This window comes from Ambystoma mexicanum, chromosome 11 (genome assembly GCF_040938575.1).
Source record: "Ambystoma mexicanum isolate Mex_15411 chromosome 11, UKY_AmexF1_1, whole genome shotgun sequence".
In the NCBI taxonomy this organism is placed as follows: domain Eukaryota; kingdom Metazoa; phylum Chordata; class Amphibia; order Caudata; family Ambystomatidae; genus Ambystoma; species Ambystoma mexicanum.
In genome coordinates this window covers 1,027,868,873-1,027,882,769 of record NC_090934.1, presented here as the reverse complement: position 1 = coordinate 1,027,882,769, position 13,897 = coordinate 1,027,868,873, and the positions used below count along the sequence as shown (strand labels likewise).

At 48.1% G+C, this 13,897-nt stretch overlaps 1 protein-coding gene across 1 annotated transcript in view; it reads left to right on the top strand.

Moving 5' to 3' along the window:
* The window catches only part of TIPIN (TIMELESS interacting protein), a 563,857-nt gene that overhangs the window by 358,231 nt on the left and 191,729 nt on the right, over window positions 1-13,897 (top strand). Inside the window, exon 5 of the mRNA XM_069624271.1 lies at window positions 6,302-6,424. Within this exon, the coding sequence (XP_069480372.1) occupies window positions 6,302-6,424 (123 nt within the window). The remainder of the gene's footprint in view (window positions 1-6,301; window positions 6,425-13,897) is intronic.

Below are 13,897 nucleotides of genomic sequence, written 5' to 3'. Positions count from 1 at the left end.
ATTCATGAGCATGTGAATCCATGCCGGACCCCATGCTCGAGAACAATAGTTACAGGTAAGTAACTTGCTACTTAGGCCTAATGCAGAGTTGAGAAAGAGCCAAACATATGGTTGAGGGTCTAGTTAATTGAGGAAGACATTTTAGAGCAAGGCTTTTAGATTGCAAATACAGGTAATTGGAATAGCTGTCCCACTTTCGGGTCCTAATTTTCAGTTCCTCAAGCTGGAGAATACCTTGAGTGTCAACATCAAGTTGGTAAGATATCTGGGTCAAAGGTTCTTCACAGCGTTTGCCACTTTGTTGCCCACTTGCATAATGCCTCCAAAGAGCTCCAATAGCAAGGTGTCCTTAGAGGACTTCATTTTCATGTACTGCGCCAGATATTGCTTGTGCCAGGACTTTCAAAGACCTAATGCCCAGTTAGGCTCTAATATAGTGAGGTTCTACCAATTGGGAGCCCCACAGTGAAGCTCCACATATTTAACCAAAGCACGTAAGAAAACGATAGAAGGAAATGGGAAAGGGAGACAAGAAAGAAGTAAATACAGATGGAACAGGGCTCAGATTGTAATAGAAATATAATGAAATGGTCCATTTCATAATTGTCTCGTTGCACTTCAGAGTCGACAAAGTTTCTTGCAGTAAAGTGTCACTTTGTCACATGAGCTGTTGCCCCCAAAGTTGTAGAGATGAGCTGCAATGATCAGCCAAAACAAGAGCCATGACTTCATCCTTTGAACTGGGAAGGGGGATGCAACAGGGGGGTCTGTTGTTCCCCCTACTGTTTCAAATTGCTATGGAGCCTCTAGCAGCACGGTTGAGATCATTGCATTGGCACTGAGGGCTGGCATTGTGAGGGATCAGGGAGCGGACTTCTCTTTATGCTGACAATGTCATTTATATGTGAAGGACCCCAAGAGGAACATGCAGCTGCTGTCTGAGGAGATTGAGGCGTTTGGTGAGCTATATGGGTTGCAAGTGAATTGGTCTAAATCAATCGTATTCCCAATGAATGAGGCTAGTAGATGGCCACCAGGTTCGGATTGATTTTGCTGGGAGCAGTCGAACTACGTATTTGGGCATAGCGGCTAGTAGAAATCGACCAGTTACTGAAAGAAAATCATTGGGCCTACATGGAGGCCCTACGAGGGAAGATTGAGCGGTGGGCCACGCTTCCTATTTCACGGATGGGCAGGATAACTATCAAGATGATGATCCTCCCAAAATTGTTATTTGTTCCTTACAATTCCAGTCTGGCCTGGCTTTGTTCTTTAAGGACTAGCGATCGCTTTTGATTAAGCTGGTTTGGAGTCCTAAATCCCATAGAATTAGATGGTAGATGCCCACTGGCACGCGGGAGCCGGAAGATCTAAATGTACCCAACATGGTACTCTGTTATTTGGCGGCCCAGGGATCATTTGCTTCATATTGGATGCAGGGTTCACACCCTTTCCCGCATGTGCAGATCGAGAGGCAGACCGCTCTTCCCTATTCTTTGCAGGGCTCCCTGGTGTCTGAGGATTTCTGATGTGTCCCTTCGATCCAGTTACGTGTACAGTCCACACATGGTGGTGGTTATGCTTGAGAATGAAGGAACTGTGTCCGTACACCCTGGTGCTGACAATTTGGTATATTCAGTGCATTGTCCTCAATTGTAATGGTGTTAACAAGAGGAATTGGTCGGGACTGGGGATCCCAGAGTATGTTTGATTTCTACGTGGATGGGACCTTTGTTTCCTGGGAGCAGTTTGAGGCTAAGCTAGGGGGTAGGTTTGGGGTTGGTGTTACAGTATTTTAGGATTTGCGAGGCATTTCGTGCATGGTCCCCTGAGATCCCAGCTGAACAGGGAGGGATTTTTGTGATTCTAAAGTACCTTGCCAACTCGGCAAATGATAGTAGGCTTATGTCCACTATTTATTGGATGTTATTGAATTCCGCTCCCCGGGAGGTGCTAGCGTGCAAGTCACAGTGGGCGGGAGATATTGAGAGCGATTTGTAGGATGGAAGGTGGCAATATATGTGCTCATATATCAAGAGAATTGGCATATGCGCTATACAATTTTAAATCCTTCATACCTATTTATCACCAGGGGGTCAAAGAAAATGGATGATTCCAATAATGGAAGGTGCCCCAGATGCAAAAGTGATAATGCTGGTTTCATACACATCCTGTGGAAATGCCCCTCTTTGTTGTCTTTTTGGCGGCAGGTAGCTTATCTGATGGCATTTATGATTAGCCACGAGAGGCTTGTGGATATTCCTTGTTGTTTATTTGGGTGGATCCCGGGAATCTCCAAAGATGGGAGGACTCTGTTGTCAATTTGTATGATATGTGAGAAACCTGAGATTATGCCCACTCCTACTCCCCTTGGATCCTCTGCGCAAGTGGCCAGGGAAAGGCCATCGCTCTTTCATCCTGACCCTGAGAGTGGAGAAGCAAGGGAGGATCACTTGGGTGGAAGGTCCCTAGGGATTGGGAGTGAAATATACTCGGGCCGGACTCCGTATTCTCCCGTCCCTTCCAAGAAGAACCCTCTATTCCAAGGGCAGTAATGGGGTATTGTCATACATGTTCCATTGAGCAAGAAAAGGTTGAGATACCATTGTTCCAGATGTACCAGAGAGAAAAAAGGTTAAATGTAAGATGGGTGAGACATGGTATCCCCCTTTCCCTATTGACAACCACCCTATCCCTCCCCCAACCTTTTCTCAGATTCTGTTTACTCCGTAGTACCCGGATCACCAACCCACTCCTCACCTGAATCTGTATGAAGGTCTGATGGATTGTATTTGTGGAAGTCCGATGAGTCGTTGGATGAAATCTCCTTTCTTCTCTCTCTCCAGGAATTGCTAGACTTCTTCTTCACTGTCTTTCCCCTTTGTTTGGAGAGATGAGGATGAGCTCAGCCGAAGGCCACTTTGCCAATAAGACTATTTTCCCGGCAGCAGGGACCCCGGGGAGCCCACCCCAGACCAGGGAAAAGCCTTGCCAAAAAAAACCCTGGCAGGTTGTTATGGAGGTGTTCCTGTCTTGGACTTCTGGACCCAGCATGCAATGCTGCGAAGGTGGTTATGCAGTACCTTCCGATGAGTATGTCCGGGAACTGGTCCAAAGCAGCAGAGATCCAATCTAGGTACGTACGATGGAAGGCAACAATAGTAATGTAGAAGGACTCGGAAGATCTCGTTCGAGAACGAGTCGTCGCACTGAGGCTGCAGGACCCAGTGCACGGAGCAGAAAAAGGGGTGTGACAGAGGAGAGAGAGCGCAGAGCCGGAGGAGCACGGAGAGGGACAGGAGGCAAGCGGGCAGGCAGCGGGTAAGGAGGAGCAGGCAAAGCTGAAAGCGGGGAACGAGGACACACCGCCTGAGAGTGGAGAGGAAAACTTACGAACAGGAGCATTGGAAGTCACTTCCTGAAAATACTGGAAGTTGCAACGCAAGCTCGTTAGCAACTTCTGGGTAAATATAGGCGGAGAAGACTAGAACGCGCGTGACGTTGCTGAGTCGAGCATTAGTCCTTCCTCCATTTCTTCCACCTATAATAGAGCTTCCATGGCCAGCAAACTATGACACCTTTGTGGGCTATTATGAGCCAGTTCCCCTTAATTTTCCACATGTAACACTTGATAGTACTGGGACGAAGAAGATGCCTGCAAAGAACTGTGAGGGTCAGGCCCTTTAATTGTGGTTAGGGAGGGCTAATCGAACTTCCACACCTGCAGGTTGTCAAGTGGCTGCAGGTGTATAAAGGGAGACCAACCCAGCAGAGCAGGGCGCAATAGGGAGACTTGAGTGTGGAGGAGCAGTAGGAGACCCGTGGTGGCCGAGGAGAAAGAACCAGGATGCCGGCAGAAGTCCCAGAGGACTTGTGGGACCCAATGTAACTGGGCTTTGTATTCACAAGCCTGGGGTCCTCCAAACCGCAGCGCCTGTAGCAGGAGCTGCTGAGGAACCCAGAATGCTGAGGACGCTGTCCGCATCTGGAAACAAGCATCAGAGGTGCCGGTGTAAAGCAGGGAACACACGGTGAACGAGCAGAGCTCGCAACAGTGGGTTCTTCTGGCTTCAGGAGGCGAAAGGAAGTAGCGTCAACCACTGGGAGGATGCAGAGAAGAGAGGCGAGTGTCCGGGAGGCGCTTCACCTCTGGGAGCTCCTAAAAGACCACAAGTGAGAAACAGTCCATGAGAGTAAGCAATAAAGCGCACATTGAATACCGAACTGAATGGAAATTCAACATTGAAAACCCAATTGCATATTGAATACCGTACTAAATAGCAATTTAACATTAAAGCGAACAAGTGTACATTAAATACTGAAATTAATTAAGCAACATAAGAGTATTGAACTCTGAACTGAAAGGGAACCTAAAATATGTGGCACAATTAAAGGCTGAGGTAAGTCAAACTGTGAAATTTAATGAGTGAATGCAGTGTGGCAAGGCTACAGTTTGGCAAGGGGTTTGTGATATATGGTGGAGGAGCCACAAGGCGACCAAGGAGAAGCCAGAGGAGCACAAGAATATACCCCAAACCAAGAGCCCAATAAAAGTGATTAACTAACAGTGGCTTGGTGCACAGGAACGAGTGCCAAGTAACCTGTGTGTGGGCTAAGGAGCCCAGAGACCCTAGTGGCGTGACCTGTGATAGGTGGAACGTGTGGTCCGACAACTGCACCTAGACCAGGGAGCCCTGAATGGTGAAAGCTAAGGAAACCATAAAACAAGCCCAACAAAACAACTGTAAAGGAGTTGGTGTAGCAAGCCAGAAAGAGGGTCAGGTAGACCTGGTGTTTTGTTAACAACTTCTGAAAAGACTGAGGCAAATGTAAGTAAAGGCACTGAAGTCTTGGAGGAAGGGAGTCTTGACACCTGTGGAACTACACTTGTTGTCTTGGGACCCCTTTGTTTTGGATTGTGTTGTTTGAAACTAGGGGAGAGGGGAATCACCAAGGATTGGTTCTGAACTAGATCGCCTTGAACTGGGAAAAGGTCAACTTTGAAACTTTTTCATGGAACTTTCTTATGCTTGGCGAAGGGGAGCTGAATGAAAGCTGTGAGCTGAAAGAAGCTCAGAACATTTAGTTAAACACAGTTTCTTTTCACTTTGACATCCATACACATTGGTTAATTGTAGTTGGGAGGACAAGGATAGGTTTTGGACACAGACTGGCTTTTAAGTTGAACTCTTTGACTTAGACTTTCCTTCATTTCATTCAGCTAGGGAAATCCCATCTTAGCATAGGGCAAGATAGGCCTTCAACCATCTTGACATTTAAGTTAATAAATATCTTTTTGTTTGAACTTGTAGCCTGTTGTCTGTTTCTTACATCATGATGCCTTCACAGATATTAGCTAAACAATGCATTTTGTTGCTATGGTCTAGCCCTGTTGTTCCAACTATGGAGAAATGGCTGCAGAACCTGGCTTGGTGGTGCGATGTGGAACAGTAATATTGTAAGATGTTACCTCGGAAGTCTAGACCAGGGGACGTCTGGGTCCCAGAGCAAGTGTTTTTATGGGCAAGATAATCTGTTAATGAAGATGATGGTGGGGGGGATGGGGAGAGATCTGTGGAGATGCAGCTAAATAATGGTGGGGTGCCAGATTGAATGTCAAGATTCTATATTGTACATGTATTGTGTTTTTAGGTGAGGGGGACAGTGTTTTCTATTTTGAGGGTTTGGCATGTGGCTGCTACTATTGGCACTCACCTTTCGAGGGGGGTAATCTGCAGGGGGCGGCTGCTGGCGCCTAATCATGACATTGGATTGTTGCTGTTTTCTGGATTATGACTTGCTGTCTCCTATAGTTGTATATACTTTCTGGGTGTTGAATGTGATGTGAACCTATTAATAAATACTTTTTTTTAAAAAAGGGGTTATACTTAACGTTTGTGGTTTGGATGTGTCTGGAGATGGGCAATGGTGAAGAGGGGGAGCAGCCATTGGATATCAAATGCACTGCGGTCCCCCACCGGCATTATTTGTACAACTCCACACTCCTAGGTATTGATCAATACATGTATTTTAGATCTTGCCTATCGCGAGACATTACTCCGTTTGTGAATCATGTCATACTTATTCCTACTGTAAAGTACTTAGTATCATGCATTAGGGCGTTTACAGCTGTGGTGAAGGTCTCGCCTGAATAAATATTATATCCTCGATTTTGCAAAAAACTGTCGGTGTCTAACAGCGCTTCTTGACCCTCAATGAAATTATTTGGATGGGTCTCTGTGACCTGCATGTAGTTACAGCAAGCCTAATTTTGCATTAAAGTGTATCTTTTCTGTTGCAGGCAGACGATTTGAAGCTGCTAATGAGGCACATGGAGCACTGGGCTCACAGGTTATACCCAAAACTGGGCTTTGAAGACTTCATTAACAAACTTGAAGCCCTAGGCGCTAAAAAGCCAGTCCAGGTGAGTTATGTAATGTTATAAGGATTTATAAAACGCACTACCGCCACTAGGAAACCACAAACGGTCCACCTCATTCTGCTCCAGAATAGAAATGTTTTAAGGTACTGTCTAAATTCCAGATGATCGCAATCTGTTTTAATGCGGGTGGCAGGGCATTCCACAGTCTGGCCACTGAGAATGCTCGCCCCCCCCCATCCTAGCACGCCTATAGACCGGGATCAACAGAATGCCAGCTGTCAGTGAGCGTAGATCCCGCGTCGGGCAATAACAAACACATTTTTCCTGCAAATGCCAACCCCAAGACCCAGCAGGGCCCAGTGAACCAGGCACAGTGATTTGAAGTCAATGCGCTTGGACACCGGAAGCCAATGCAAGCATTCGAAGGGTGGGGGTGATATGGGTTCCAAAGGGGGAGCCACCGGCCCCCCTTGCCGCCAGGGTTTGTAGCCGCTGTAGTCGCCGGATCATGCCATTTGGCTGGGCTAGATAGAGCAAGTTTCAATAGTCTATTCGACTAAGGATAAGGGCAGCTACCACTGGTGGACGAAAATGGGGAGTACCTTACGCAAAATCCTAAATTGGAAATGCCCCGATTTACAAGCTGCAGCCACTTGCTGAGTCATGGACAGGGTGGCAGAAAAAGTCACCCCCAGATTTTTCACTACAGAAGCTGGAATAGGGAGGTTGCCCAGCGACGATGGCCAAAAAGCAGGCACCCGGAGTGACAACCCCACTGGTGCACCCACAACCAACACTTCTGTTGAGCTTCAGCCAGTTCTGTTTCATCCAGACCCCCACGGCGCCCAGGCACCAACATAGGCACGTTGACATCTCTGTCTGGTCAAGATCTAAAAGGACCAGTATCTGTGTGTCTTCGGCAAATGAGTAGCACCTGGGGCCGTAGGCCTGGATGTAATTTTAGGGGGGGGGGCAGGGGTGTTTGTCCCCCCCAAACTTTCATGGCACACCATTTTGTCCCCAATCATTTGGCTGGGGCACCTTTTCTTCAGATGTCATGTCCCCCTCCCAACATTTTCAGCAAAGTTACTCCACTGGCCGTAGGAGCGGATAAGACCCATAAGAGGCTGAATCTATACGTTAAAAAGTATCAGGCACAAGGCAGAACCCTGCGGAACACCACAGGAAAGTGAAGAGGGGGAAGAGAGGAATGGAGGCAAAGAGATTGTTTGGCCCCTGTCAGCGAGAAAGGACATAAGCCAGGACAGTACCCTTCAGGCCGGCGGAAGATCGCCGGTACTGCAGGGTATGATGATGAACGGTGTTGAAAGCCGCCGACAGATCTAATAATATCAGGGGCCGACACTGCCTTTATCAACCAGTCTGGTCATGTCATCCATCACTGAAACCAGGACACTCTCCGTGGCCCAGCCAGGCCGGAAACCTGACTGAAAGGGGTCAAAGAAGTACCCATGATTTCCAGAAATAGCTGTGCCATTGCAGGGCTTTCTGCAGGTAGTAGGAAATAGCGTTTTGGCTTTATTGGGGGTTCCTTTAGTTACTGAACTCTATTGCTGGGTGCTTGTTGCACTGATAAAACCCCTGGCGTATTAGCATTTGTTTTGCTTCAGAAATTGTGCATAGTTGTCTAGGTGTTATAGGTCATCTGCGTAGCAAACCTGTAGTTCTTTTAGTTACTCTTAATAAATATTTGCACTTACTTTTCCAGGAGTTCATTAGACGTTGGCTTCATCACCAAGCTAAATCGTCCCCTTATGCCCCGGACATCACTGTGCAATTTACACATCATGCTGATTGTCATGGCATCTTAGATCATAAAGGACCAGTTTCTGCTAATTTACTTTAAATGTGTCCATGGTGCCTCTTTCCTGGATCATATATATTTCTGAGGCTTGTGGATCTGCTTAGTCACATGCTGTGCATAGGCTGACATCTAGTGGTAGTCGCAGAGTTTTGCATGACTTGTTTTCAAAATTCAAAAAGGGACGTCGACTGGGCGTGTTTTGTAATACTATCCCTTGTGTGATGTGTACTGTACCCATGGTCCTTCACACATCGCGGGCCCTTCAGATTTTTTTTTTCCTGCCATCATAGTCTGTCACTATTTGCGGATTTCTTTGGCTAACGCTATTATTATAGAAGTTATTAACTTAAAATGAATTGTTCACGTCCGCTTCAGTTATCGTTTTGATGACCATCCTTCTGTGGCTTTTCAACAAACATATCCAGATCCGAAGCTTTCGACGACAGCTCCTCGCTACTCGGCGACTCGTTGGCTTCGGCATAAACTAGGCTTATTGTAGTAGGGAGAGGGAAGGGGGGGGAGGGTCCAAGCACCTTTTTTTTTTTTTTTATTTTATTTTTTTTACATGTTTATTTTTAACCAGCACACAGATGAAAGCGATACAAGCAAATCAAAGATATATCATAACCCCCATGTCAAGAAAGAATGACTGAGCAGGCAAAGTTCAAACATACCAGTGCCCAATCCCTCCTCTCCCTCCCTCTCCCGTTCCATGGTCCGGCCTGGTAGACGTCGCCGCGAGCAGCTGGCCACCCAAGTGAAGGGCGCTTTTGGCCAAAAGGGTTTTGTGGGTTAACGATGGAAAGTCTCAGTAGTAGTCTAGGAATGGTACCCAAATGTTAGTAAAGCGATGTAGGAGTCCCACTTTGGCCACTGTGACTTTCTTTGCAATCAATATGTCCCAAATTTGTATCCACCAGAAAGCCATTGAGGGGCCTTCGGCTGTCTTCCAAGTGCGAGCAACTGTAATTTTCCCAACCAGAAGAAATTGTGGCAATAGTTTGGCAATTTTTCTGGATCTTGGGTAGACCCCCGTTGTTGGGACCCCTAGTAAGATTTATTCCGGTTCTATGGGGATCGCCACCTGGGTAATGTCTTTTATCGTCGGGACACATTGTGCCCAAAAATCTTTTACTATTGGGCATGACCACCACATGTGTAAGTACGACCCCGGCTCGCCAGCAGTGTGGGTCCAGGGCCCAGTTAAGTGATGCAGACGAAGTGGAGGGTAGTACTATCGTAGGAGCAGTTTGTGGGTGCATTCCTGATTAGTGATGCAAAAGGATGAGGAGTGCGTCCTTGACCAAATATGTACCCACGTTTGATCCTTCAGAGGGTGCCCTAGGTCCGCCTCCCACTGTGCCATGTAGGGGGGCCTTGTGGTAACCATGTCTTCCTGGAATAATTTGTAGAGCGTGGAGATATTCCTATGCAGCAGAAGTTCCTTTAAAGTAAGTTCAAGAGGGCTGGGGGTGCGTAGTGCTGCTTGACTGGTGAGAGGGTGAGAGCACCAATGTCGCAGTTGCAAGTAGGAAAACCTGTCCATTTCCAATAGATGAAAGGCTGCTTTGCATTGTTCGAAGGAGTGAGGCTGGTCCCCCTCAAAGAATTGTCCCAGGGATTCGAGCGCCCCCGCAATCCAGTTTTTAAAAAATTCAGTGGGCAGGATCCAGGTGAGAAATCCGGATTATGGAATATTGGGGAGGAGAGACCCAACCCCCTTGGGATGCCTTTATGTTTCAAAGCCCAATCCCATGTTTTAAGAGTGTGTTTAGTGTAGGTCAGAGTCCTACTCCAAGTCTGGCGCAGCAGGGGCGGGATATGTGGGAAGGAAGCACAGGGGGAGTGGCAGGTGAGATTGCTCCACCTCCACCCATTTCGGGCATCCAGAGGTCATGACCCATGCCCGTATGTGTGCCAGCTGTGCTGCTACCTGATATTTACGCAGGTCGGGGACCCCCATCCCACCCAATCTGGCGCTGCCCATCATAGCTTTCTGGGGAATCCTCACCTTCCTACCCTTCCAAATGAACCGAAACATTTTCCTCTAAGTGTCGAAGCGGGCGGGGGAGTGGGATCGCAGTGGGCAAGGAGGAACAGGCGTACAAGAACCTTGGCAGGAAGTTCATTTTACAGGCGGTAATACGCCCATTGGGTGAGATCTCTTGTGAGAACCATCGATCAAGATTACTCTCCAGCTCTTTAAAGAGGGGAAAATTCGTCTGATATACATTTCTATTCCCTGGCTCCAGACCAATCCCCGGGGCAACTGACTTCCCAAAGTTAATAGAGAAACCTGCTACCTTCCCAAATATGTGGATCTCTGTATGAGCTGGCCATAGCGAGGAGCTAATGTCTGTGATGGATTACATCACATTGTCCGCGTAGAGTGTAATCTTGTGCTGGGAGGCGCCAATGTGGAGGCCTTTGATCTTTGGGTCTAGCCGAATTCCTTGGGCGAAGGGCTCTATAACCAGATCGAACAGGAGAGGAGAAAAGGGGCATCCCTGTCTGGTTCCGCAGGTCAAGTTGATCGGGCCGGATAAGGAGCCATTGACCCTGAGAAGGGTCTTCAGGGAATGATAGTTTGCCAGAACAAATATTTTGAAAATTTGGACCAAAATGAAAGGCCTCCAGGGTGAGTCGCAGGAAGGTCCAATCCACTTTATCAAACACTTTGGTTGCGTCCAATGCCAAGAGTGCCAGCTTCTGCAAATCTTGCGTTGCAACGTCTATTAGGTTTAGGGCTCTACGGATAGTATCCCCAGTCGGGGACATATCCCTATGTCTTATGAAGCCTGTCTGGTCCGGGTTTATTATGTCGGGCAGAGCGCATGCTAAATGATTCGCCAGGATTTTCAAATAGATGTTAGCTTAGAAATTTAGTAGGGAAATGGGCCTACACGAGCTATTGTCCCTGGGGTCTTTGCCTGGTTTAAGTAAGGGGACACTGATGGATTCCTGCATTGAGGGGGTAATGGATCCTGACAAACCAAAATAATTGAAGAGGGCTAATAGTTGGGGGTGAAATACTTTATAAAACTTTGTTTTGTACCCGTCCGGGCCTCGGGCTCTTGGTTTGAGGGACTTAATGGCAGCGTCAATCTCCTCACATGAGATTGGGCGTCAAGGAACTCCCTGACAGAGTCTTTAAGCCGAGGAAGTGTAGCACTTTGTAGGTACTCTGGTTGTTCTTTCTGGTTCCGTGGTGCTGCAGTCATTACCTCTGAGAGGTGAGCAGCCGCCAGTCGCAGTTTGTCTTGTTCCTCCTATTGCATCCTGCCCTGGTGGTCGCGAAGACCCATTATCGTATTTCTTTTCCTAGCCTTGGCTAGCTTTTCCACCAACAATTTATTTGCCTTGTTATTCCTGGCAAAATAACCCTGCTTGGATTTAGCCAACAGATGTACCGTTTCCTCTGCATAATGGGCCTCCAACTTTTTCCGGGCCGCTTGTAAAGCTCGTTGGGACCTTGGGGACCATCCTTTGCGTTTGTGGTCTGCTTTGGCTCTCTGGACCTCTTTTTCGAGATCCATTCGGATCTGTCGCTTGCGTTTATGGAATGCTGCCCCATGTGCAATTAATTCTCCTTGCACCACCGCTTTCATAGCGTCCCATGTGTTAGCTGGGGCTGTGTCTTCATTCGGATTTTCGTTGAAAAATGTTTTGATCGCTTTAGCTATGGAGTCCTTCAATGGCATCTCATTAAGAATGGGATCATATAGATTCCATCGGCGTTGCAGAGGTGGATCAGGATCATGAGCTCAGAGGGCCAGAGTTTACTGGAGCATGGTCAGACAGTACACTCAATCCGATGGTTACACCATCAACAAAGGCTAAAGTTTGTGGAGAAGCTAAAAGGAGGTCGATCTGGGAGAAAGTTCTATGCACCTGTGAGTAAAAGGAGAAGTCCCTCTCGGTAGGGTGAAGCACTCTCCGCATGAAGAGATGGAGGCTGGTAGCAAGTTTAAAGTCTCTGGGAGCTGGGGGTGCGATCTGTCCTTTGCAGGGTCAGGGACCCCATTGAAGTCGCCTCCAATGATGATTTGGCCTTCGGCGAATGGAAGGAGGGTTTCGCCCAGTGCTCTGTAGAATGCTTCCTGCCCATCATTTGGGGCATAGGTTGAAACGAGTGAGTAAAGCTGCCCAAATATAAGGCATTTGACCGCCACATAGCGGCCCTCTGGGCACTGTAGAGTCTCCAGTATCTGTGGTATCACCCCTTTTGCGAAGAGGATCGCTGTACCCCCTTTCTTGGTGCCGCTGGAAATCGGGTATTGAAGCGGAAAATGTCTATTGTGGAGACATGTAAAGTCTGCTGGCATTAGGTGTTTCTTGTAGGAAAGCCACTGCGGTTTCCCCGTCATGCAGCCGCTGCAATGTAGATTTTCTTTTGGCAGGGAGTTTAAACCTCTAATGTTCAGAGAAATTAACCTCAATATCTGGTGTGGCGGGGATGTGTCCTGGGCATCCATGTGTCCTGGGACTGGGGTCTGGGCCGAGCTTAGCTCGGTCATCGTCTGGGGGCTTGGTTAGCATGCCATCATCGTGTGGCCGGGGTTTTAACTTCAACCTCCAACGGGAGGCCAAAGCTCCAGAAACATGTGAAGCCGATTCCTTCTTATCAGCGTCTCCCATAGCCAAGGGGGCTAGAACAGTTAGTAGGATATTTTCCTGTATACCACTCCAAGGGGATACTGGTGTCATACACCTCGGAGTCGGGCATGGGCCGTGTGAAGCCTGCAACCATGGTTTAGTAGCTTTGTGTTCCGACGCCCTCTACACTCAGCCGAACAAACAGTGCAAGATCCAAAGCCTGGAGCAGGGGAAAGGTGGCAGGCTGCAGCACAGAGCCGCAGGTCGGCCTTCCCAAGTCCCGAGTGTAAGGGTCATTTTACATTCCAGCCTTTCTGCACCGTCGTCCAGGTCGAGCGTTTCGGCTTGGGGAGAGAGCTCTCCAATCCAGCAATGGTGTGGTCAGACAGGGCGCCCTACGTCCCGCTGGGAGAGTCGGGGTGTAGGATTGATGCAGCATCGTCCAGGTGGCTAATCCTATGTAGAACTCCTTTATAGGAGAATTGCAGCGCTGATGGAAACAGCCAGCGATATTGAATTTGTTGGTCCCGGAGTAAAAGCGCAAGAGGCCTCAAGGCCCTCCGTTTATGTATTGTGACCAGGGACAGATCTTGATAGATTTGAAGAGGGGAGCCCTAGAATGTCAGCTCCTCTCAGGATCGCCCTATCGCTGTGATTGCTTCTTTGGTGGTGTAGAAGTGTACCCTTGTTATTACATCTGGGGGCGGGGGGGTCCGTCTCTGCGCCACGACGAGGGCGCAGTCTATGGATGCGGTCCAGCATGAGCTGTGATTTGTCCAGGTGTGGCAGAAGAGACTGGAAGAGGTCACCCACGTTTTCGGCCAGGTCCTTATCCAGGAGCGAGGAAGGAACACCTCGCCCCCCCCCCCACCTCCCCGAATCTGCAGTTTTCTTCGTCTGGCCCTGTTTTCGAGGTTTTTTGTTTGAATTCGAGAATCTCATTTCTATTGATGAGAGCTTGGATGGAACATTGTACTTCCGGGAGAGTTGTGGAATGTTCTTGGGTCAGATCCTCTGTCTCCCCCAGTCTCTGTTCCACGTCAGTGACCTTCTGGTCCGTCTGCTCCAGCTTAATTGTAAGCTCCGACATGCAA